This window comes from Clinocottus analis, unplaced genomic scaffold, assembly GCF_023055335.1.
Source record: "Clinocottus analis isolate CAN_PGR_092001 unplaced genomic scaffold, fCliAna1.0.p SCAF_23, whole genome shotgun sequence".
NCBI classification, from domain to species: Eukaryota; Metazoa; Chordata; class Actinopteri; order Perciformes; family Cottidae; genus Clinocottus; species Clinocottus analis.
Window position 1 is genome coordinate 9,478,693 of NW_027175965.1, and position 24,112 is coordinate 9,502,804.

General features: G+C 42.9%; 1 protein-coding gene across 1 annotated transcript in view; it reads left to right on the forward strand.

Moving 5' to 3' along the window:
• Positions 1–24,112, forward strand: part of LOC137793796 (adhesion G-protein coupled receptor D2) — a 72,121-nt gene that overhangs the window by 38,092 nt on the left and 9,917 nt on the right. Inside the window, exons 20-22 of the mRNA XM_068590153.1 lie at positions 1,173–1,226; positions 4,610–4,781; positions 20,653–20,735. Of these exons, the coding sequence (XP_068446254.1) occupies positions 1,173–1,226; positions 4,610–4,781; positions 20,653–20,735 (309 nt within the window). The remainder of the gene's footprint in view (positions 1–1,172; positions 1,227–4,609; positions 4,782–20,652; positions 20,736–24,112) is intronic.

Here is a 24,112-nt window from a genome sequence, read left to right on the forward strand (position 1 = left end):
CCTGCTGTTCTGTGTGTTTGATTTTTTTCCTTCTTGATATATTGTTCTTGTTGTTGTAGCAAATGGATCACATCAAAATTGATATGAAGATCAATTAATAATAACATAATTGTTCCGAATTTTTTAATATGAAAAAAACAGACGTTTGATTTTGGATTAGTAATAAAAAGCATCAAAACTTTTTTGTGGGGAAATACATTAATTCACAGCTGCTGTTGTGAATTATTGTATTTTTTTGTTTATTCTCATATTTTCATTCTTCCACCAGCCTTTCTTAATAAAATGCAGGAGCTATTTTATATTGTTTTTCATTTTGTTTTCTACCAGAGATATTTCTAGTAACCCTTGTTTTAAATGTACATCCCATTATTTAAAAAATAAAACATGTTTTTGTATTTCTTCCAAACAGGTTGTTTTTTTTTCAAAGGTTCATTAATATAGAATAGTGTTCATACTTACAAGATTACTTGTCTTTTACTGTTATATTATTTACACAATATTTACATGGAATTGTCTGTTGATACTAATTCATTGTTAGTCACGACTTGGCTCAGTTATTACAAATTGTGATTTATCAATTTAAGAGATTGAAACATAAGATTCATCAGCAATATAATACGTCTGTATATTCATTGTTTAGTTTAAATTACAAGCGTTGGGGGTTAATTTAATTACAAGTCTGGACTGAAACTCTTTGCATCTCTTAATCTATATAATCCCTGACGGTGTCGTGTTGATGAAGGCGTGCGGTCCTGCGTTTCATCCGGAGTGTGAGGATGTAATCTGTTCTGCTCGGCGCTTCCTTCTCCTCCAATAGCTCCATCTGTTGGTCCCGGCGCTCCACTCTGACAGATGATCGCTTGAAGTCGTCTCCTTAGTTTGCGAGCGCTATGTGTCACTTTCAAGTCCCATTATCCACTGGGATGTACTGGAACACACACACACACACACACACACATACGCACACACAACTCCCCGACTGCTGTTAGCATCCGCAACCCAGCGTTCCAAATGTGTTGTTTCCCCTCCACTTCCCCTTCTCCTTTCTCCGTTTTGCACTCTGGGTGCTCGCAGTCGTTTGCTGTAAAATATTTTGGGGGGTTTTGATCGATTGTGAGTGTTTCATTGAGCGTCGTGTCAGACACACTCATCTCTTTCTCCTCTTCTTTCAGGTTCGGAGCACGGTCAACAGGATCAAGGAGAGAAGAAAAGCACTTAATTTTTCAGTACGTTGTCCTTTATTTTTTTGTTTTTGAAGTGTGTGTGTGTGTGTTTTCATGTCTCTGACACACACTCGTGCGACAGACTACATTTTCCTTGCCAATGAAAGCCGGCCGCTGAGCAACATTGTGCGTCTGCTAGTCGACAGTCCATGTTAGATGCCCTTATACATCAAACACAGACCCCCGTAATGGCTCCCTCCTCTTCCTCACACCGCCTATTGCAGCACCTTCATCGCAGCAATGTCAAGCTCCGTGGTGGGTTACAAGTTTCTAATCCAGGACAAGCCGTCCCCCGACATTAAAGTGTCAAGCCAGTATTTATACCTTGTTGGACGCTGCTGTTTGGCTGAGGTGGTTGGATGCTGCGTTGTGTGTGTGTGTGTGTGTGTGTGTGTGTGTGCCGAGGAAGCTTATACTGTCGCCCACACAAAGCACTTTAAATGTACTTAATAGTCTCCGGCACACAGAAACACACACACACGTAACACACACACACACACTTATACGGACAATTATAGACCCTAGCACCTTGACAAACACACGCTCCTTTGGCCCCATCACACACACACACACACACCTACACACACACTGTATCTCGTCCCTTATGAGTGATCACATTAACTCCACTCCTCTTCGGCCCTCTGCACCCTGACCCACACATACACACACACACACACACACACACACACACACACACACACATGCACCGCACCAATATTCCCCAACCTCTCGCTTCAGGTCATTGAAGAAGGAATGAAATCTTTTTTTGTGACGGCAGATTGATTTTTAAAATAGCAGCGTGCCCCTACTTCCTCTTGACCCCCCCGCCCTCAAACCCCCTCCTCCCTCCACACACACACATACACACACCTCAGAGATGGACACTGTACGGATGGGGAGAAATGAAATAAATAAATAGATAAATTAGAGTGTTGAGTGTGTCTCTGTGTTGTGCGGGTCGGCTGGGGGCCCCATGGGGCCCCTTGTTGCCAGGTGCAGTCTGATATATGGGCTGCTCATGTTATCAGTGAGCCCCCCCTCCCCCATCTCCTCCCTCCATCGTCATTTTTACTGCTTCCTCTCCCCTCTGGTGGTGGCAATTTTCCAATCTTGTTGGGTTCCGCTACCAGAAAGCGTTTTTTTCGCCATCACCGCCGCCTGACGGTTTTTAGCTAATGCTATTTTGTGCCATAAATCCTGCTTGAAATACTGTATCTACCTGTCCTTTGGTTAGATAGGAGACATTTGGCTCTAGATGACCGCACATGCCCCTCTATATATATATCCCCTTGTTGTAAAACAGAGGATTGGGTATCGCGCCGTGCCGGCTGGGGGATAAAGAGGCTTTGGCGGCGTTACTGCATATGGGGTCATTTGAAGACGAATGGCACTTGTCGGAGACAGAGGGGTTTATATGTTGTGTTATTCGCAACGACCGAAGGGTTAAACCCAGTGGGATATTTCACCACAACACAATAATGCATATTGGTTATTTCAATTACAACAAAACATTTGAAATGTTCGTCCCACCGATTGTTCTCTCCATCGGCAACATACTAATACTAAACCGTGAGGTCATGTGACCGGATGATCACGCGTGTAACAGAATCTTTAAGAAGGTCAGGCACCACACCGATGTCGTCACAGGCCTTTACTGTGTTTCATCAGTGCACACGGCATCAGAATACATGTGTGTTATACAACAGGAAAAATCTTTTGAATATTGAGGGAACAATTTAAGTACATATTGCTCTTGGCACGGTGACTTGACACACCTCTGACCTTCAGGACCTCTCATATAAATTCCACCAAACCTAATCACACACTCTCCCCTCTTAAATTCCACACTTCTGTCAACCTCTGCAGCCCTCTTGCTCGCGGTAGCCCTCTTCATGGGCGTGGGTCGCACACACAGCGATTTTAGCCTCAAGGGGTGGCGTTTAACACACACACACACACACACACACACTACGACCATTGTAGACTGCCTGTTTGATATCAAGTATCTTCTGACACACCCTGACCTCTCTCACACACACACACACACACACACACACACAGCCAGATTGCTTTGTGAAATAAAGCTGTCAGTTGCAGGACTCGTATAAAAAACACCCCTCCCCAATACTCCATGCCCCTGACACCACTGAAATATAGAAATAAATTGGAAGTGGATTAGTTGTTTTGATCTTAATTCAAGTTTTGACAACACAGGAAGCAAAGAGTTGCTTTGAATCAGTTTTGCTGTTAGAAACAATTCATTTAAATAGGATTTAAACAGTAAAACGAGGATGTTTCTGTCTGCTGACGGTGGAATAGCTGCACGCTGTTAAATAAAACATGTATTATAAATGTGTAGCTGTGTGTGTGTGTGTGCGTGTGTGTGTCATGGTCACTGAAGGACCTCAACAACACGCAGCAGCAGCGATGGAAGTGTTGTGGCATTCCTGCCTGATAGGAGTACAGTATGAAACACAAGACGCTGAAGCCTCTCAGTCTGTTTGAGAGCTGTGCAAACAAATGGGTTTTCTGTGATTGCCGTTTATTTTGGTCTGGCGTGAAGGTGTGTGTGTGTGTGTGTGTGTGTGTGTGTGTGTGTGTGTGTGTGTGTGTGTGTGTGTGTGTGTGTGTGTGTGTGTGTGTGTGTGTGTGTGTGTGTGTGTGTGTGTGTGTGTGTGTGAAACAAGGCGGTCTCTGAGTTTAACTCAAAGAGCAGCTGCCCAGGTTTCGGTTCAAGGATTGTTGGACGGACAATAGTGTGTCTATTCACTTCGTTACACACTGTGACTTCTTAAGAAGACGTTTCTTACTTCTGATCAGAGAAACACTTTCATCAATAAAGTGTACATGCAAAAAAATCCATTAATCAGGAAGATTAATGGATTTTTTACCGATGAGTTCCCTCTTCCCAAAGTCAATGTGGGTTTTAAATGGATGTTTTTTGGTCAGATGCCTGTAAGGTCTGTGGTTAACACAACGTTAACTATTCTATGATATATAACACGTCACTTAATACTCCTCTTGTGAACTTTAAATGGCTAAATGAGACTACAATTGTCATCAAGCTGACTCGTAAGCCTTTCATCGTTCGTCATTCTCTAGTTTCGAACCTTTTTACCTGCAACAAGCCGAGGTGTGGAGCAGCTCTTCTTCTTCGTCCGCTCATGAAGACACACTGCAGTGACTCACTACTGCCTCTTGTGGTGCAGCAGGACAGGACAGGCCCGCGTTAGCTGTTTTGCATGCTCCTTTTAGTAGATATCTCTCTGCAACAACACACATAGACGTCGATATCGTAACCTCTTTACGTTCTGTTGATGAGGTCCAGCAGTTCTGAAACCTTTCAGTGATCCACTGCAGCTCTCAAACCTTCTCATTTCTTACAGAACTGCGCCAGTTCCCGACCGTCCAGCTCGGTCACCAGTTCTCGTCCTGTCAGTTTCCCACCGGGAGCTTCCCCGAGTCAGGAGGAGGAAGAGGAGCAGGAGGAAGAGGCCACCCGCACATCCACCCAAACATCCACCCACAGCCCGGTGGAGGAGGACCAGAGGACCAGAGGTGAGTCAGACCAATACAAATCCAGGTGTCGGCCTCTACAGGACGTCATCGTTAATGTTATTAGTTTGGTTTGGTTACTTTATTGGTACCTGAGGGTAGATTTGGCTTGCAGGAGTAAAAACAGTAGAAAAACAGTAGAAAAACAAAAAAAAAACCTTCATACATTACCACAAACACAGACCAGCATGATAAAAGTGCTCAGAGCTTCAGATCACTGCGGTTATAATTATAAAGTGTTCACCTGCGTGATGGCTGATGGTTTTAAAGCGCTTTGTTCTGCAACACACCTCCGTCTCGTTAACCCTTCACCTTCCCTGTTTTAAAATGTAAATGTGTTTTATGAAAAAAACTCAAAACAAAACAATGAAATTAAGATCTAGATAAAGACTCTGGAGTGTCGTTCTCGTTTTAAAGCTGAAGGTGTGGCGATGATGCAGAGCCTGGAATAATAACACGCTCATGATAATATCTGTAACTGTAATATATCCTCTTTCTCACAAAAAGACATACACACAGTCTGGTAACACACACGCAGGTACACACAAATGCTGAAGAAGGTTAATGTCGGATATCTAATGAAAACCTTAGATTCTAGTTATAGTTAAATATCTTCCACTGAACTTCTTCTAGACTTCTGTTGGAGTTTTTACAGTTTGTGCTTCTGTGATTTAACAATATTAATATCTCTTATTCACTTTCCCCACACGGTTTTTCGTAGTGAACATATTTGAACCGGCTCTCTTTGGAAATGAGCATAATAAAGCAAGTTACAAGATTGCTTGCTAATTTGATTACTCTGCTGGCTTTTCTTCTCCAAAAGCACAACCGAGCCGCCGTCACTTAAAAAGAACATGGAAGGCCACACATATATTTTTTAATTAAAATGAAAGAAATAAGAATGAGTGAAGTATTGTGTGGGTTGTGTACCTTTTTTTCCTCAATGTACGCGCTCTTTTGAAGAGGGCAGCACCTGCGACCTTGCTTTTTTTTGAAAATATTCAGATCAGAAGTGGTAGTTTTGCCTGCAAAGGATTTTCATACTTCAGTACCTCACATGCAGCCGAGCCTTTTCACTGATTAATTCAATGGAATTAACAAGTGGTGAAAGTTCATGTAGTGTGTGTGTGTGTGTGTGTGTGTGTGTGTGTGTGTGTGTGTGTGTGTGTGTGTGTGTGTGTGTGTGGCAGACTAGTAAATCTGCTCCAAGGTCATTTAAACATGTAAAGCATTCATACTTGATGACTTCAGTTCCAATGACATCCTCTGCTCACATTCTTTTAATATATATATATATATATATATATATATATATATATATATATATATATATATATATATATATATATATATATTTAGTGACTTCTATACTTGCACAAATTACATTTTATTTACTGCATTAACTTTGCATATGCTCTCAGTTTGGGTTTGTTTGCGACGCCTCTCTGATCTAATGCCGTATAACACAAGCGCTCTGCCTTCAATAAGTTTATAATATTGCATTTTTGTTGAAGGTCTTTTGTACGTGTGTTGATTCAACTGAACGGTTGTTCAGTTTGTGATGCATCCAATTATATTATGTTATTTAGAGAATATTTAGTCTGCCATCACTGATATGGATGGGTGGTCAAAATAACAGAAACAAGACAGCTTTCAAAATGGTCATGAAGTCGACTCAAGTTCGTCTCTGCACTTTTATCCCCCGGCGTTCCCCCGCCGGCGGATCTGCAAGGCATTACTGCGAGAGAGCGAGCGTCTGGCCTGTGAGTGAAATCAGACGTCAGAACTCTCCTGTTGAACCTGAACACTAACCAGACGCCCCGGCTTCAACCTCGCTGCCTGACCCGCGCCGCACGCGGCCGAGTTAAGAGCCGATTGGTTTGAGGAGAAGATCCGAGACCCAGTTTCAAAGCAGGGGAAGCCAGAGCGAGAGGTTGCTGGTTTCATTCTGTCGGTCTGAGCCGGTGGTAGTGTCACCTGCTCTGTGGCCCTCGATCATGCAGCATTTACAGCCGGATCCGGCCCGTCAGGGGGTCCGGCTCGGCCCGCCGGATAACTGTAGAAAAATAAAATAAAGAAATTATTATTTTTTTAAGTGACATCAGATTAACGAGGATTACTGTGATGGATAGGATGTCGATCGTATTAATATGTGGTGTTTAAAATGCATCACGTCATGAAAGTGGCGTCACAAAGTGAGCGAACCTGCAGCGGCTGATGAATGTTTGGTCTTTATGTTTTTAGTTTATTGTAGAAATACCTTCAAAGAGAGTTTATCATCCACAAACCTTCACCAATGAAGCATGTGGCCCCTTCATTAAAATGAGTTTGAAACCTCTGATTTACAGAGTTAAATCATTTTTATTTATTTATTTGCAAAAACAAAATAAGGGCCAAACACGTACGCAGAGTTTCATGAATGTAATGTCTTCATAAAATAAAATCACTGACTATTATATTCATTGTTGATGGGATAGAAAAAATGTAATATCATTTTTTATTTATAATGTAATAATAATTAACAAACAAATTCCTATTGGTAAATACTTTGTGGATTATGGTTTATGACTTGAACAATAATGTTCTTCACATTTAAATAGTACAAGCTGTGTGTTATTGCCCTGGGAGTCGCTCTCTGCTCCTCTCAGGCTGATTTACTGCGTTTCCTTTGCAGGTGATTTGCATGGTCCTCAACACTATCACTGTCTCTTTCACTCACTCTGCGCGCAGCAGTTAAATCGTTCCCTCCGTCACTTTCACACGACTGAGCCTCCAACGCCATCTGACAAATCAAACCCGGCAGCAGAACTCATGTTTTTTTTTAATTTTTTTTATGTCATACAATTGCAGAAACAATTGATTGTCAGACGCTGTTCTTCAGCCCGTTTGCTGCTCGAGTCTCAACGCTCCAACATGCAAACGCCGTCAGCGCCGTCTGATCGCGTGGGAACGAGCTCACACACGAGCAACTGCAGCGCCGCTGTGTGCGTCTTGTCGCCCGGCTGGACACACACATGCAGACTCTGCTGTGACTGATCATCAGGACGAACTCAACTCACTTCACCATAATTGTGTATTACATACGAGGTTATTGCAGTGATACAGCAGCCGGAGGCACAGCGGGCAGTTTTATTATATTATTATATTAAGTTGTGCAGGATCTCTGAAAAACACTCAAATGAATCTTGGCGGTGAAATCCGCTAAAATGTTTGCTGTATCTGTCATTTTCTATTCAATAGAATTCATATAATGCATTAAAAAGGAATCTGGCAAACCTTGCCGAGACCAGCGTGAGCAGAATGTTGCATTTTGGGAAGTGGTGGCTTCACAATATTGACAGATATATCGACAGTGCGCTGCTGAACAGCGCAGCACAAACAACATACAAACAGATGGGCCCCATCTTCCCGAACAATAACCACACCATCTCCTAAGTGATAGCGGTCGCTTGCATGTACAAGGTCAGCCCCTTCTTATGCCTTTTCCATATTTCTGTTTACGCAAGTTGGTTGGCACAAACGTCCAAGGCAGACAGTGGATGATGTTGAGGGCGCGTGGTGAAAAATGTGAACAAAGTAAAGCACATATTTGCTGTGAGCACAAGAGAAGGACAAGTGCATAATGAAGGAATAGGGGGTGAAGTGTGTGTGGGTGGGTGGGGGTGGATTTGAAAGGGGAATGGTTGTGTGGGTGTTTGTGTGTGTGTGCATGAGTGTTGCATTCCTGATGAGATGGTCCCACACAATGGCTGAGTTGAAGGTTGCGAGCCCTTTTAAGCAGGAATAATATGCTGGATCACTAGTGTTACCTCACATCATGTTCTGGCTTTGTTTAAACCGCTTCTCCACAAACAAAGATAGTCAAGCAGTTATCTTTCTTTCATGGTTCACTAAAGGTCACCGAGTGTGTTCATGTGGAGTCTCTTTTGTGTTTAACTGGACCGGAGGTATTGTTTGACTTCCAGTTTATCATGCAGTTAAATGCAACTAAATGTCCCATCATCGTGTGTGAGATATTAAATAGTGTGTGAGCTCCACATGACCTGTTTAATTTAACAATGAAAAGATGCTACATGCATTATGCAGTCCTCACAAGACTTCCAGTGTGTCTAACCCAACTTTTAAGCACCATATGCCTCCAGGTTGCTGACATCTGACGCTCCCCCTTTCCTCTTTTTCCTAACATGTGTTCCTCAGCATCGCTCGCAATTAGGGGCCTTGCAGATAAAATAGTGTGGCGGTCTATTTCATGCATCTTCTGCAGATTACGCACAGATCCCACGTTGACACCACCGTGGGGTTGACTCCCCTACCGCCTCCCTCCACCCACACACCATCACTTGTCATGCGTGTTTAGCTCAGTTCATTGACATACAACAGGTTCCCCCGCTCTAAAAACACACAAGAAGAACACTCCCTTGTGTAATGACAGCATGTTTGCAGCAATTTAATGTGGTTGCTTGCTTTCTTCTATCTCCAAGTCCGTTTGAAGACCATGCACAGCCAAGTGTCACAATATATTCAATATATCACTCTGGATAAATGACTTATGGATAGATATTGGTGATCATTTTGCACAATACACATTGGTAGAGTTATATAATGTCCAGCTAGAACACTGAAAGCCTCACACAATGTCTCATTTGACTCCATGCCATCTTCACCAATCTGATAGTAACTAAAACTCTGCAGTGTGTTGTCTCATATCACAGTTAGTATATACACATGTATCCTCATGAGTTATTTAAACAAAAAATATATATAACTTGGTTTTCTTTTCCCCAGAATGAGCACGTAGAAAGGCTTGAAAAGTTGATAGATTCAGTTCAACAGAACCGAAAGGTCAAGCAGCTGTTGACAGCTACCTGACCTTTCTGTTTCTTTACTGAATGACTTTTGCTCATCAGGACGTCGAAAACAGTTTTTGTGGCAGAATGCATGATGACTTCAGATATCCTTGGTTGTCGTTCAAGTGTACTAAAAGTGTGAATTTGTGATTTAACTTCTTGCCCAGAGTGTTAAGTGATGTAATCTTTGTTCTGATACCTGTCCTTTCTTTAATGGAAATCACCTTGAGCTACACCTCTTGTACAGAAAGTACTTGATATATTCAGTATATTAATATTATAATCTAGTAGTACACTAGTATTTGAGCCGAAAAGCTAAATTACAGTGTCCTCTGCATGGATTTAATATCTCTTATATCAGTTTGAACTTTTTGATACTTCCAGCACTTTGTAAAGATCGAGTCTGGTGGAGTTATCCTGCATTTACAGGTAAAGTTATGAAAACAGAAGTTCAAATTGACTTGGAAAGGTATAAAGTGTCCAGAGTAAAATAGTGTAATAAAAGATTTTGTGTTTTGTATCAGTTAACGGCCAAACACACTTCAGGAAATCGAATAATATGAGTTTCTTGCAGTGGGAATTGACATCACATTGATAATCACACGGACACTTGAGGTGAGTTGTGTCTGTGTGACAGAGAGCGTTCTGGCCTCTGAGCAGCAGCTTGTGTTCAACGTCTTGCTGATGCAAAGTGATGTGTACTAATTCTACATCTGCTCAAACCAAACAGGGCTTGAAAGTTCAGCCAAGCCTTAAAAAAAAAAAGAAGAAAAAAAACCTACATCCTCACTGGATCTTCATCTGTGTGCAAACTACATTTTGACGATTTTTCCCTGCATCCTTTTTGCATTTTGAAGTGATGGACAAATGAGTGGATCCGACTTTGGGGTTGTGTGTGTGTGTGTGTGTGTGTGTGTGTGTGTGTGTGTGTGTGTGTGTGTGTGTGGACGGAGATTTGGCTTTTCGGCTTTGGCTGTTTAGAGGATATGTGGCCCTGAAAGGCGCTCTTGTCATGTGGGTTGAAGCTTTGAGGACTTGATTGTAGCCTCAGTGTAAATACCCAAACAAACAGGCAACAGTCAAAATGTGCTGTGGGTTTGCCGTGTATTTACATTCCTCTTCCTTCCTCCCACTCGGTTTCTTTCACTCTCTTCTCCCCATGTGTCTGATTTGTTAATTTGAATTACTCGCTAGCTTTCCTTCCTTCCTTCTTGTGCTCCCTTTCTCCCTCTCTCACACACATTGCTTCCATTCCCTCTGAATGATACTTACTCAGTTATCATTGTGATATTTGTGTTTCCAAGTGTCACGGCTAAATTATGAGAAGGCCTTTTGTGACAGGAAGTAAGATTTAAATTGTCAGTTAAAGCGCTCAGACGCCGTTTCTCACCGTCGTGTGAAAAATCTCAAAATGGTTCTTTGATCATTTGAAACACTTAAGCGGCTGCGTTAACTGCACTTGTGCTACACGCTGGCGTCTGATATTCATCACGCTGAAACAAATCCAAAGATGAAATATTGTGCCCATTTGGTTGTTCTTAAGTGGCTTTAAGCGCAACTGTTTATGCATATTCGCCCAGCCGCTGCAAAGCGTGCACACCGGTCGACACAGATTTGTTTTCCGCAGCTGTTCTGCATCCCAACGCCACGCTGCCACGCACAGGCAAAGTCTGCTGAAGGGAATCTATTCATAATTCAAAGAAACAACAAGGCGCACGCCGTAGCGTTGTCAGATATAACAAATTGAGGAGGGAAAGAGTTGAATTTGTATCTGCTTACAAAGGTTGACTGCATTATACATACTGCAGGTAGCGCTGAGTGCGTGGTAATAGGAAATATGATGGATGGCCGAGCCGCGCGGGCTCCCATTTCTCTGGGTTATTCATCTATTTATCTGCTTATTTATTTATTCCTTCACCCAGAGAGACCCTTCACAAACTGGGTGCAGTCGTACCCAGAAGGGGCCGAGGATCAGCCCGTTTGGAAATGTTGCTGCAGTCCGAGGTCTGGAGATCCTGTTGAGCGCAACGTGTCAGCTGAACGGACATCTGTCCTGTTCGCTGGTGTTGAAGCCGTACTGTACACTGAATAGTGATAGCTCTTTTTTTTCAACTAAACCGTCGCGCCGTGGCACATTTTCTCCTTTTTAGGAACCACAAGTGAAACTCAAATTGCACAGAGATCCATTGGAACATTGAGGCATGCTTCTCCAAAGATAATTCAACACATGAAGTGAAGCTTTTGTCTCTATGAGTATCGTTTGAACCAATTTTAATGCTGCTGCTGCTGCAGGACTGAATCCCACCGACATGTCCTTCATGGTGTCTTTAGCTTCATTCAGCGACACTAAAAAACACTAAAACATTTCCAAAGGTTTGAGAAAATAATAGTAGAAAAGTGAAGTTGAAGCCAAACAGTAGCAAACATTGTATGATACATTTGAATATGATTGGATACGTGTTAAATCAATTTGAGCTTTCATTCACCCGACTAGAAACCAAACCTCCAGAGACGAGGACCCTGTGATCACACGCTACCGGCAGCTGGCTGCCTTTCATGTTTGACCCCGTCACCGCTCCGCTATGGAGGGTGTCGCACAAAGACGTGTCGCACAAAAACCAGCATGTGTCCCGAGGCCGGCCACCTCTCCAGTTCACCATCTCGCCCACTACGATCTGTCTCAGTGGATGTGCATCATATGAGGCAGCACATCGAGGCTAAATCACAAATTTAGCAACTTTTGTCCCTTGAACCTTTTTCATGTTCATACACACATGCACAGCACTTCTCCTGCGAGTGTCTTAACTCAGCCTGAAGCATTCCCCACTACTAACACCCTGCAGCTGCCAACAGCACCTCTAAACCAATATCACCCCCCCCCCCCTCCACCTAGAACATTTTTTCATCGTCCTCATCTCAACAGTCCATGGCAACGACATAGCCGGCAGCTTACGACGAAGCAAAGTGGGGAAGAGGGAGGGAGGAACGGGGTAAGAGGGGGGAGTCAGGCCGTAGATCAGGGCAGGGAGGATGGCGGAGCGACCAGGAGGTGACAGGGGAATAACATCCCTTTCTCCTCAATCGACAGGGACCATAACTCCTGCCTCTCCAGGGACAGATTGAGAAAGGCAATAGCCCAAGGGGCTGTGAGGCGCGGATGCTTAGGAGAATTGAAAGTTAAAAGAAAAACTCAGTTTGCCGAGCCGCTGCCGCTGATGCAGCCGACAGCACCGCGCTCCTGCTTTATTCTCATTTCTGGAAATTTCTTCTTTTTTTTTTTTTAAGATGGCAGTAGAAATGCTCCAGTGGCAAACTGTCCATATATATCATCAAACAATTCATCTCTGAAGGGTGTTCATGTAGTATTCCCGAGTTATCTGCACTTATTAACAGTGGTAAAAAATTGTGCACGTTTATTTTTTACTGACCGAAGGTGTAATAGTGAAAATAGTCTTTTTTTTTTTTGGAGGGGGAAAGTTGAGAATATTTTTGTTTCATTTAGTTCAGTAATATAAGATTTCTGATCCAAGTCAAGGTGCTAAGGCCTCTAGGGGGCCCTATTACCCACAATGCAGGTGTATTTGTGGGATGCTGGTATAATGTACTGGGCTATATTCTCTGTTTGATTTACCCTATAACGACAGATGATGAAACTGGAAAAAGAAGATAGAAAACGGTCCGCGTCGTGTGGATTGTGTGCTGCAGATTACCTGATACAGTGACCAGTGATTTACAGCATGTCATGGTTTCAAAGTAGTTTAATTTGGCAAAGTTTAACTGCTAAGTGACGACGCACTGAGCGCTTCATCAGGAAAGAAATCCCAGCGCCGCTCTTTTTTCGTTGTGTGTCGTTTGCTGCAAAAGACTTTTATACTTTCTCTCTAAAGTTACCTTTACTCTCAGCTTCACTCCTTCTTTCTTCCCTACTTCTCTCTCTCATCCTCTCCGTCACTCACTCGCCTCCTCCACAGCTACATTTCCTTGTTTGCAGAGGCCGAGGAGCCGGCGGGCAGCGGCTTTTACAGCCTGATCAATGTTACAGTGGCTTATTGAATAGCTTGTAATGCGCTCCTTTACTTTCAGTCGTAACCCGCAGCGCGTCCATCGCTCCGGGGCGGATGTGATGGCTCGCCAGAGAGAGACAATACATTTTAATACACCGTCTCTGGATAATCACACATGTTTAATCATTGATTTTTATTGGCTCATCATGATAACATTATCCCAGCGGGCCGAGAGAGCGGCTCGTAAAAGAAAAGAGGTTGAATTAGTCATGCCGATGTAAATATAGAAGCAGGCGAAATGAAATGTTGGCATAACCAACTTACTTTATCTAATTTACAAGGTATTGATTAAGACTGGAGCGGTTTCATGCACGGGCCATTTGATGCAGGAAGCATTTAAACACGTGGAGCTTTCTCCATCGATTTGTCAGTGTGTCCGTTTGTTTTTATGACGCTGATAGCCGAGGAATTAAAAGGAAAGAAATGTGTACTGTTATTTTATTTTATTCTCAGACATAGTCTACTTTTAAATGCTCACACATCTGGATATCTGTCTCTGCTTTCCTGAAGTCAAAGTAGGTTTTTAGACAGTTTTTCCTCCAATGCACTCGTCATCTTGTACAAACAACCTCTATTTAAATACTTCTTTAATGTTTAAAAATGATACATTTAAATTAGATTAAATAAATGCATGCACAACTTTTGCAACAAACTGGTAGTGTATCTAATTTACTAATGTACACCTCTTCTAGTTTTCTCTACTTTGCTCTCTGTCACATCCTTTGTGATTTAACCTCGACAGCAAGAGAGCAAGAAAGGTGAAATTTGAATGTGTGTGCACCAAGATTTATCGTCTGCATATAAAATAAATATCAGGATCATTAAGTCCAACTCTGCTGCCATCAAGCTGATGAAAGCTGGCAAACACGCAGACTTCATAATGCTTGGTGTGTGTGTGCGTGTGTGTGTGTGTGTAAGTGTGTGTGTGTGTGTGTGTAAGGGATGTGATAAGGTAGATTGACTTCTAATATGAATGGTAGAGGCGTCTACTGACATCCGTATAGTCGTGCCCTTTCTGTCCCTGTCTGGCAGCCTCATTTTCTCTTGTGTGTGTGTGTGTGTGTGTGTGTGTGTGTGTGTGTGTGTGTGTGTGTGTGTGTGTGTGTGTGTATGAGAGAAGGAGAAGATTGTTGTTGAGTGTGTGCAAAGATACAGTATTTCAATGTCTTTGTGTTGCAATATGTTCTCATTCTTTAATCCTGTTTCCAAATGCTGCATCAAAGCTTTGTGTGTCTGTTGGTGTGAGACCAATAGTTTGGGTTAGTGAAGGAGCAACCCAGCGGACCTACGCATCTCCCTCTCTCCCTCACACACACACACACACACACACACACACACACACACACACACACACACACATACCGGGGCAGGTTAGCCCTTCTCCACTCCGGCACCTGCTCCGTTGAAGGTGAAAGAAGTGCTCACTTGAGCTCATTGAAAAGTAGATGTGACAGTAAATTTTTCAGGCCCTTGTGAGATGGGAGATCTTGTTATAGCAGTCAGGATGGGGGTCAGGGCAGTGGCTGCTTGATGATTGAGGAAAAGAGAAGTAAATTCATTCTGCTTCGGGCACTTTGTCAAGTGCCAGTAGCTTACTGTTGAGAGCCACTCACCCATCACCGTGTTACGGCCCCAGAGGTCACCTCCACCGCCATAAATCTGCCTCACCTGCTAAACCTCCTGCCTTCCCCCGGCTGAGCGCGAGGAGGAGAGAGGAGACGAGAGGAGGAGAGAGGAGGCGAGAGGAGGCGGCAGCTGCTGCTGCTCGTAGTCACTCAAATGAAAAAATACAGACGGGACGATATAGATTCTCCTTTTGATGCTGCTGATGGTGTAAAGAGCAGGACGCTGCTCCACGTGGGGGATGTGTAGGTTTGGACTGATGGTCCTGTTGTGTGTGTGTGTGTGTGTGTGTGTGTGTGTGTGTGTGAGAGAGAGAGAGAGAGGTTTAATGGATTGCACATATATTCGTAGCATATAGTTTTTTTTTAAATTTTGTATCGGTGAATCATTACAGTGTGTTTGTGTATTTAAATGAGGATTATTTGCTGTTTTAAAAAAAAAAATTTTTAAAACCACCTACAGCCACATGATGAGGAGTGGAAAACTGATTTTACACAAACATCACTGTGCAGAAAAATGTAACTCAAAGAAAGAAATAACTACATCATTTAATTTAGCAGCATGAACAACATGTCCATCCGCCCAAAAAGACTTGAAAAGGGAAAAACAAGATATTCAGAAGACAGAAGCAGACGAGGGAGATGAGCAAGTGACAAAACGGCGTAAAGAAAACCAAGAGATGTGGAAATGAAGTGAAGTAAATGATCACACAAGAGAAGGAAGGTAAAGTACACAAACTATCGCGGCGCTATGTTTCCTTTAACTCTACAGAACAAAGTGGAAGACGATTGAAAGCTGCAGTCGTTTTTTGATTTGCTTAAATATGAAACACAGAGTGGTGCCGCTCTGCATCGCACCGTTAAGTGAGCGGCTGCCTTAAAGGCAAATAAAAGTATTTTGTGTTAGCAGCAGCACTCTGAGATGTTGCACACTGCAGCTGTGCTCATTTACATAGTCCGTGTTCGTAAATGCACTGCGACATTTAAAAAACCTGCATGAATGTGAGAGGGTGCAGCCAAAATCAGCCCGTGAGTGTTTGTGTCCAGAGGAAAGCTGCAGTGACTCATGGTGAAAACACGTGTTCAGCGCTGTAACACTGGTGGAACAGCGGCCCAGTCGATCCACTGCTGCATTTTTAATGGTGCAGATTTCTGTTTGGGCTGAAGTCCACCAGCTCTGCTTGATGTTGAGCCATTTGTGTCCTGATGAAATGTAAGATGGTTTTAGGAATGCCAACATCAGAAGTTGCTCCAAGTTTCTAAGGAAGCAAAAAAAAAAAAGAAACCTGATGAGAGCCAACGATAGATTCTGTATCACAAGTCATTTCTAGAAAGTTCTCCACCTTTTCAACCCCAAAGGTTCAGAGAAAGCCCGTCACTTGTCTCAGAGTGAGTCTCTAGACTACAGTCCCTGTGTTTAGCCTCATATTCGTCCATTTGAGGTCGCACCAAAACAGACACAACTACACAAAACCAGACGGGGATCCTGTTCTGTCTCCCTAAATTGATAATTGGTCACAAAATGATTCATATCTTTTGCCATGTGCTAACATTTTCCTCGGATCGGAGTAGAGGACTGAAGTCAGAAGAAGGGAAAAACAATCCTGTGTGTGTGTGTGAGTGTGTGTGTGTGTTGATATGTGAGTGTGATGTGCATACACACTCTTGCCCATATGTGTACAGATTGCAAGTGATCGCTTCTTTCTGAAATGTGTCACAGCGCACCATAATTACACCTGCCCCGACTGCGTGTGTGTGTGTGTGCGTGTGGTCAGCGTGTGTTGTGTGTTGGCGCTCGCAGGCCTTTCAAGCTCGTCGTGTATGAGCGCCGGCCTGCTTTCAATATGGCCTCTTATTAGGTGGTGATTATCCTGCCGGCATCTGGCTTCTTTCAGCCTTTGACTGGAAGTTGGAGAGGCCAGGGGCACCCTGGGAAGAAAGGAGTGAAAACTTCCTGAGCCCAGCTCCCCCCCCCTCACACCTCTCAACTCCAGCGTACCCTTAACCTCTCAAGGCATCTCCTTACATTCACAACTTTTTATTTAACAAGAAAACATTCTGAGTCGGGCGGAGGAATGTGTAAGTGGTGCTTCCACGATGTCAGCGTACCGGGATGCCGGCAGTAGTCATGGTGCTGGAGAAGGTTTCTTAAATTATCCTCTTCTACGATCGCTCTCACTGGATTAAAGGACCGTCCTGGATTAACCCTGGAAGTGACGGTCAACACTTGTTCACTTGTTCGGCATTTCTACTTCAGTAAACTCTTTTATTGCGAAATGTTAGCAGTTTACAGACTCGTGACTGTGTCTTCTTCTGGCTGTAACACGCTGTGTGTTTGTGCATGATCCAATTTTAGCGATTTGATGAATTCACAATACAGTATTTTAGCAACCAGCTGAATGTGTGTGAGGTCATTGTATGAACTCAGTCACAGTCAACCACACGCTGACTGAATACATTACCTTTACCGAGCTGCAGAAAACACAATCGACAAGCCCTTCGACACAGACACACACCATTTCCTGTTCCCGTCCTCGTACCACCACAACACCGACACAACACTGCTGGAAAACACAACATCACGATTAAGAAAATACTGAGTGAGGCAGAAAAGGGACAAGCAAGAGAAAAAGAAGACAAAAACAGAAGAAATAGACAGTAGACGGGGAGAAAAGCAGTATGGCGGGATCCCGAGGGCCCGGCTGGGGGCTTTGTGAGAGCCCATACATCAGCTGTCACCCGACGGGCTTCCAAAGAGACACAACAGAGAAACACAATAGACCGGACAGATGGTACCAAACAAACTGCTGCGGGTTTGATGCTATTAAAAGCTGTGCGCCTCGTGCCAGACGCCAGCAAGTGTAGTGGATGCATTGTGTGATCATTTCTGAATGACCAAATGTGTGTGTGTGTGTGTGTTTGACTGCAGGGTTCTGGGGTTTTCAATAAACCCTCCAGTGTGTTTTTAGTAACCAAATGACCATTTGTAGCGCGCCTAAGACGTGTGTTTGTGTGTCGTTTCCTCATAATTAAGATGCAATCAAAGACAAGCGAGACACAGTCATGATTGATTCGCACAAAGTGGATGCCAGACAACTCTGTAGGGCCATGACACACTTTTGGCTTATTACCAATAACTGGACAAATATAAAACTGTCTCTCCCTGATCCTCCCGCCCGTCTTCTCCCCTTCGTCTGCTCGCTTGAAGAGCGGCTCCGACGCCTCCAGAGTGATGAACTCCTTCGACGTGCTGACCTTTGTGCTTCGGACCAGTCACCCGCCTCCTGCCCTCCTCCATGTAGATGAGACAGAGACGGATGAAGATACGTGGCGACACGTGTGTGCATGTGCGGGTGTCAGTGGGCGGGGACGTCACGCGGCGACACGGGGAAATTAGTTTTGGTGTTGGTGGATGGCGACCGACCCACCTTCAGATCAGCAGGCGACCAAAGAGATTAATCCAGACGCAGTGATGACGGGAGGAGAGGCAGGCAGACGGAGGGACGGGGCGGATGTGTTGCTGACAATGACGTACCTGCTGAGATGGTGTCCATATATCTATCTGTGGAACTTCCAGGTTTAACATACAGATTGTTGGACCGCTGTGTGGACATGAATGATGTCCTGACCAAGTTTCTTCACTCTGACATGTAAAGATGGCCCAGATGTTGCCTCCTTCCTGAACTCTGAATCATGAACTCGTTCACGTTGTTCACAAAGACGATCAGGGTTGCCAAAAAAAAGTTGCTGAGTTTCTCATGTATTTTATTTATGCAGTACACATTAGGGCCACATGAGGTAGCTTGAATGTCTGTACTGTTCTGATAATCGTCCTCTTATGACATTAAATTCAATATGAAAGGCTATTCTGTTGGTTTAACTGACAAGAGGGAAGAAAACAAGAGCCTGTGATCTTCATCTAAATGTATAAATCGTTAAACTGATGAGGATATTAAAGGAATCAAATACTTTATTTGGTCTCATTCAGAAAGTTCAAATCTTTGAATAACATATGCATGACATAGTTGTGATTTATCGAATGTGTGTCTCTTCAAAATGTCTGGTTTATACATTCAGGATACTATAAGGTGATACAGGAGGTTAAAGAATAGTCAGGAACGTTCATCGACGCTCATGTTTGTTCCTCTAGTGATTAATAAATGAGGCTCATCCCATGAAATAAATAGTTTAGGAGACATTGCTGTCGTGGGTAATTCCTCTGGCCTGGAAAGCAATCGACGCTTTTGCCTTTGCAAATAGGACATGCGGGAGCTGCGTGAGACACATCAGGACATGAAAAAGTACCTCATGCAAAGGAGGGAGGTCCAACAATATCTAATGAACGCGTAAATGTAAATGTATTTGTTTGAATGTTAAACTGGCTCTGGTGTCCGTCAGCAGCGGACAGGACCTGCTGCTTCACTGTCAGATGACGCAGACGAGAGCATCAGCTAAGAGCCTGAAGTGTAAAAAGAAGCCAGAAGTTGAGGAACATGGTATCATTAGCCGCGCTTGTCTTGCTTTTATTCGCTTTTTGCTTTAATTGGCTCCAATTTCTGATTCTCCACCTTCGGGCCATCTGTTATGTGTCTTGTTTTCCTCTCTAATGGGTTTAGATCAATGCATCTTACAGGCTGCGTAATCTTTTTAAGCCATTTCATACCATCTATCTTCATATTTTGCTGTATTGAACAATAAGCGTAATGTTATTCAAGGTCCTGAATAAATAATTTTTGAGGAGAACTCTTCATTTTTACTCAAAGCTTCAATGACGAGTGATGAGGAACAACTCGAGCGCTAAACAGCTAAAAAACCCTCACTCCCTCTGTGCCATACTTTCTGGAAATTAAAATACAATATTTCAGTGATTGCAGTGGTGTAGGACATTTCTAGATGATGGTTCTAAAATTACAAAGGAAAAGGAGCAAATATTGTATTTAATTAATGCTCTGGTGAAGATCACATGAGTTTTATGGCACATAGCAAATAATCTATAGTGAGACCACATGGAGCCTCTGTTCAGCGTTGCTTCTGGATATACAATGTAAAAAAAAAATCACACACACAATGTTGTGTTTGGATGTTTCAAGGGAAATATTTAATTCCTAAAATATGCCTGCAAATGTCATAGACTTCAAATGTGTAAATAATGGTCTTTTATATGTTGTTATTGATTGAAACGTGACTTAAAGTACTTTTCATTTCATTTCAAATCTTGTATATGTGCAGACCTAACTCTGTGTGTGTGTGTGTGTGTGTGTGTGTGTGTGCGTCTGTGTGTGTGTGTGTGCGTCTGTGTGTGTGTGGGTGCGTCTGTGTGTGTGTGTGTGTCTCTCTTTAGGTCAGCTGTCTATTTCTTGTGTTCCAGAGAGACCAGAACATTCCTTGAGCCAGATCTCCAGAGACTCTCCTCTGCATAGGAAGGTAACTGAGTCCTTCCACACACACACACACACACACACACACACACACATGCACACACACACACACACACATGCACATGCACACGCACACCGCGGGGCGCAGCAGTCGCTTTAGTGGGACGTTGAGCTTTGGGTAACGGGGCAGTTCAGAGGGTCAACGGCAGCATTTGATCTTTGACCGGATGACAGAAACAGACTGAAGCTGAGCGGCGTCTGTTGCTCCCTTTGAGTCAGTTCTCCTCTTGTATTACATAAAAAAACAATAAGCATGATAACACTGATAACACACAAATGTATAAATTAAAATGCAATTAATTAAAATGATGTCGACATGCATATACATACACGTGTGAACAGATTGAACAGATTGTGAAACCTTACGAGGAAAATTAGTATTTGTGATTTTGACTCTATAAAATAAATTCAATTGAATTTATTTATTGACATATACACACACACACGCACACACACACACACACACACACACACACACACACACACACACACACACACACACACACTTGATAAAACTCTTTCCTCTGATCGCTCTTTGCATACTTCGTCCCCCTGGTGGTCAACATTGAAACTACATCATAATTGAGTTTCTCATTTAATTGCTTTCATGAATTTAAGTTACTTTTGTCGAAGTCTTTATCTATAATTCTATAGAATAAATGAAATAAAAAAGAGTAATGAGTAATGTATTAATTTGATATTGTAGGATTTTGCTGAAATAACAGTTTTATTCAAAAAAGAGACAGCACTTTATACATTTCATTTAATAATTGTGTTCGCCTTTGTTTATCTATAAGAGCAAACTGAGTATTTATACAGTAAGAGGTAAAGTATTGATGAAGGGCACATGTTTATTCTGCTAGAGGTGAGGTCACTTTACTTTCGGAGGTTTTTCCAGCTCATAAGCTTCTTAAAACCCCGCTGCAGTGTTGTTGTTCCCTATTAATTGTGTAGTTAATTGTTTATGTGTTTATACTATTATCTATTTCAGCAGCTTCGTCCAGATAATGTCACAACATAAAACTGGGGCTGTTTTGATTTTTTTTCAATCCTGGAATAAAAAGGAGTAAAGAATGAAGTTCATTTGAATTTAAGAAGGTTTTATCTAAAACGAAAAACAAAAAACTAGAAAGTAAAAGAAAAAAATATGAGATAAAAAGTAGCTAACAGGGTTTAGCCTGTTAGCTACTTGTATCTTTATAATAGTTTAGCCTGTTAGCTACATATCTTTACAATAGTTTAGCCTGTTAGCTTCATATATCTTTATATTATTTTCCCCCGTGGAGGACGGCGACCACACAGCGTCCAACTGTCCTCTGGTGTGATCGACGCTGACGCTGCTCTCCAAAAAAAAAAAAAAGAGCTTTGTTTTTCTTCTCAGCCGTTGGGTGGTCTGTGTCTCTCTCTCTCTCTCTCTCTCTCTCTCTCTCTCTCTCTCTCTCTCTCTCTCTCTCTCTCTCTCTCTCTCTCTCTCTCATTGTCAATTTCACAACGCCTGTCTTTTTTTTCTTGGAGCGGTACGGGACCCCGGCATGGCCCGAAACTCAACACCAGAGTATACACAATTAAGTTCACACCAGAGGTTATTGAGTGGAAGTGCGCGCTCATTCCACAAAGTGCGAGTCAGTCAAAGGATAAGAGGCCGCCGGTGTTTATGAGCGGCTGGTTAGTTGGTCAAGGTTAACTAAATGACGGGCGGGGCGGGGCTCTGGTTTCAGCATCGTGCGAGACGCTGGACCGGCCCGCTGTGGCCTTTTGAGGCTTTTGACAGCTGCCCACTCTCAATCAAATATCAGCTTTTATGGCGTGTGGCGGTTGTTTATAGCTGCGTTTTATTAGCCCACAATCTAACATACACAAAATAAAGACTGAAAAGGTGTTGGTAATGGCATAATGCTCATATATTGCTCTCCTTTACAAGGTCAAATATGACATTGTTAATGAACATTGTGATCTTACAAGAATAAAATCATTATGCTTTTTTTCGGCCACGTGATCACTGATCTGTGATTTAAAATGACATCTTCTTCTTATATGTCTTATCTGCTTTCGAAGCCAAGCTTCTCATAATATAGCATCAAAATATGATGTATTCTTTTTTAAAATCTAAATTAGAAATGTTTTTTAATAGACCAAACATTTTCCAAAGCATCCCTGGGCTCTTGTGATCGGTGGCGTTGGACGTGTTCCTGCGTTTTGCCCGGCTGAAATCACCCCGGTTGACCTTTCCAGCCTGTTGAGTGTTTCCGCGTTGGAGCTGTTCGCCGTAGCGCCTCTGAGCAGCGCTCACACGCGATTGGGAGTCCCGTGACGGGCCAGCTGGAACCTTCAATCCACCCAAACACACACACACACACACACGCACACACACACACACACACACTCTCCATGGAGCCAATACTGGCCAGCCAGCCTGTCAGTCAACCAATGGGAGGGGTACTCTATGTGTGTGTGTGTGTGTGTGTGTGTGTGTGTGTGTGTGTGTGTGTGTGTGTGTGTGTTGTTGGGGCTTCCTGTTTTGGCCTGCGTGCTTCAGTCCTTCCTGCAGGAGTCATGTCGGTCAGCTTTGGGACCAGCAGCAGCAAACACACGTACAATACGCCTTTTAATCCTTGTTCTTGTCATTTTGACGTGTAAAATTATATTATATCTGTATTTATCATGTTGATGCCAGGATATGGAAAGTTTTCTAGCATTGAGGCTCGAGGAGGTGACTCAAGCTCTCCGAGGAAAAATCTGGATTAATGATCCTGGACAGGTTAGCAAAAATCCATGCATGCCCCATTCAGACAATCTTTTGGCATAAAATACTTCTTTTTTTTTCATTTTTGAACCGAACGACACAGTTTTTTGACTGAAACTCCTTCCTAACAGGACAAGTCTTTGTTTTATTGTGATTTTTGTTACAGATTCTGATTCTTTAGGTCCTAATCTTTCCAAAAAGGTGTCTTATTGACGCTCCAGGAGGCATTTTTAATGGGAATCTGGCTCACATCATACTGGATGTTCATAGTTACGATCACAATATCTTTAAAAACAATTTTTTATAAAAAATATTACGTATTTTATGCCAAAAGATTGTCTGAATGGAGCATGCTGGGACTTAAAATTGGCGCAGGAGGATTTTTTTTTTAAACGTGTACTTTGTCCACTCCTGCTCTCTCACATCTTTATGCACATGAACATATGCAAAATGAAGTGTTCATATCTCACACACACACACACACATACCTGTCTTGGGGCGAGCACCAGTCATGTTCCATTAATCCGACGCAACCGGTGGGGATTGATCAATTAGCCCTGCGTAAAGCTGCGGCTCAGGCTGATCAATAGCACTGATCACCAGCCAAAGGTTTTTCATTA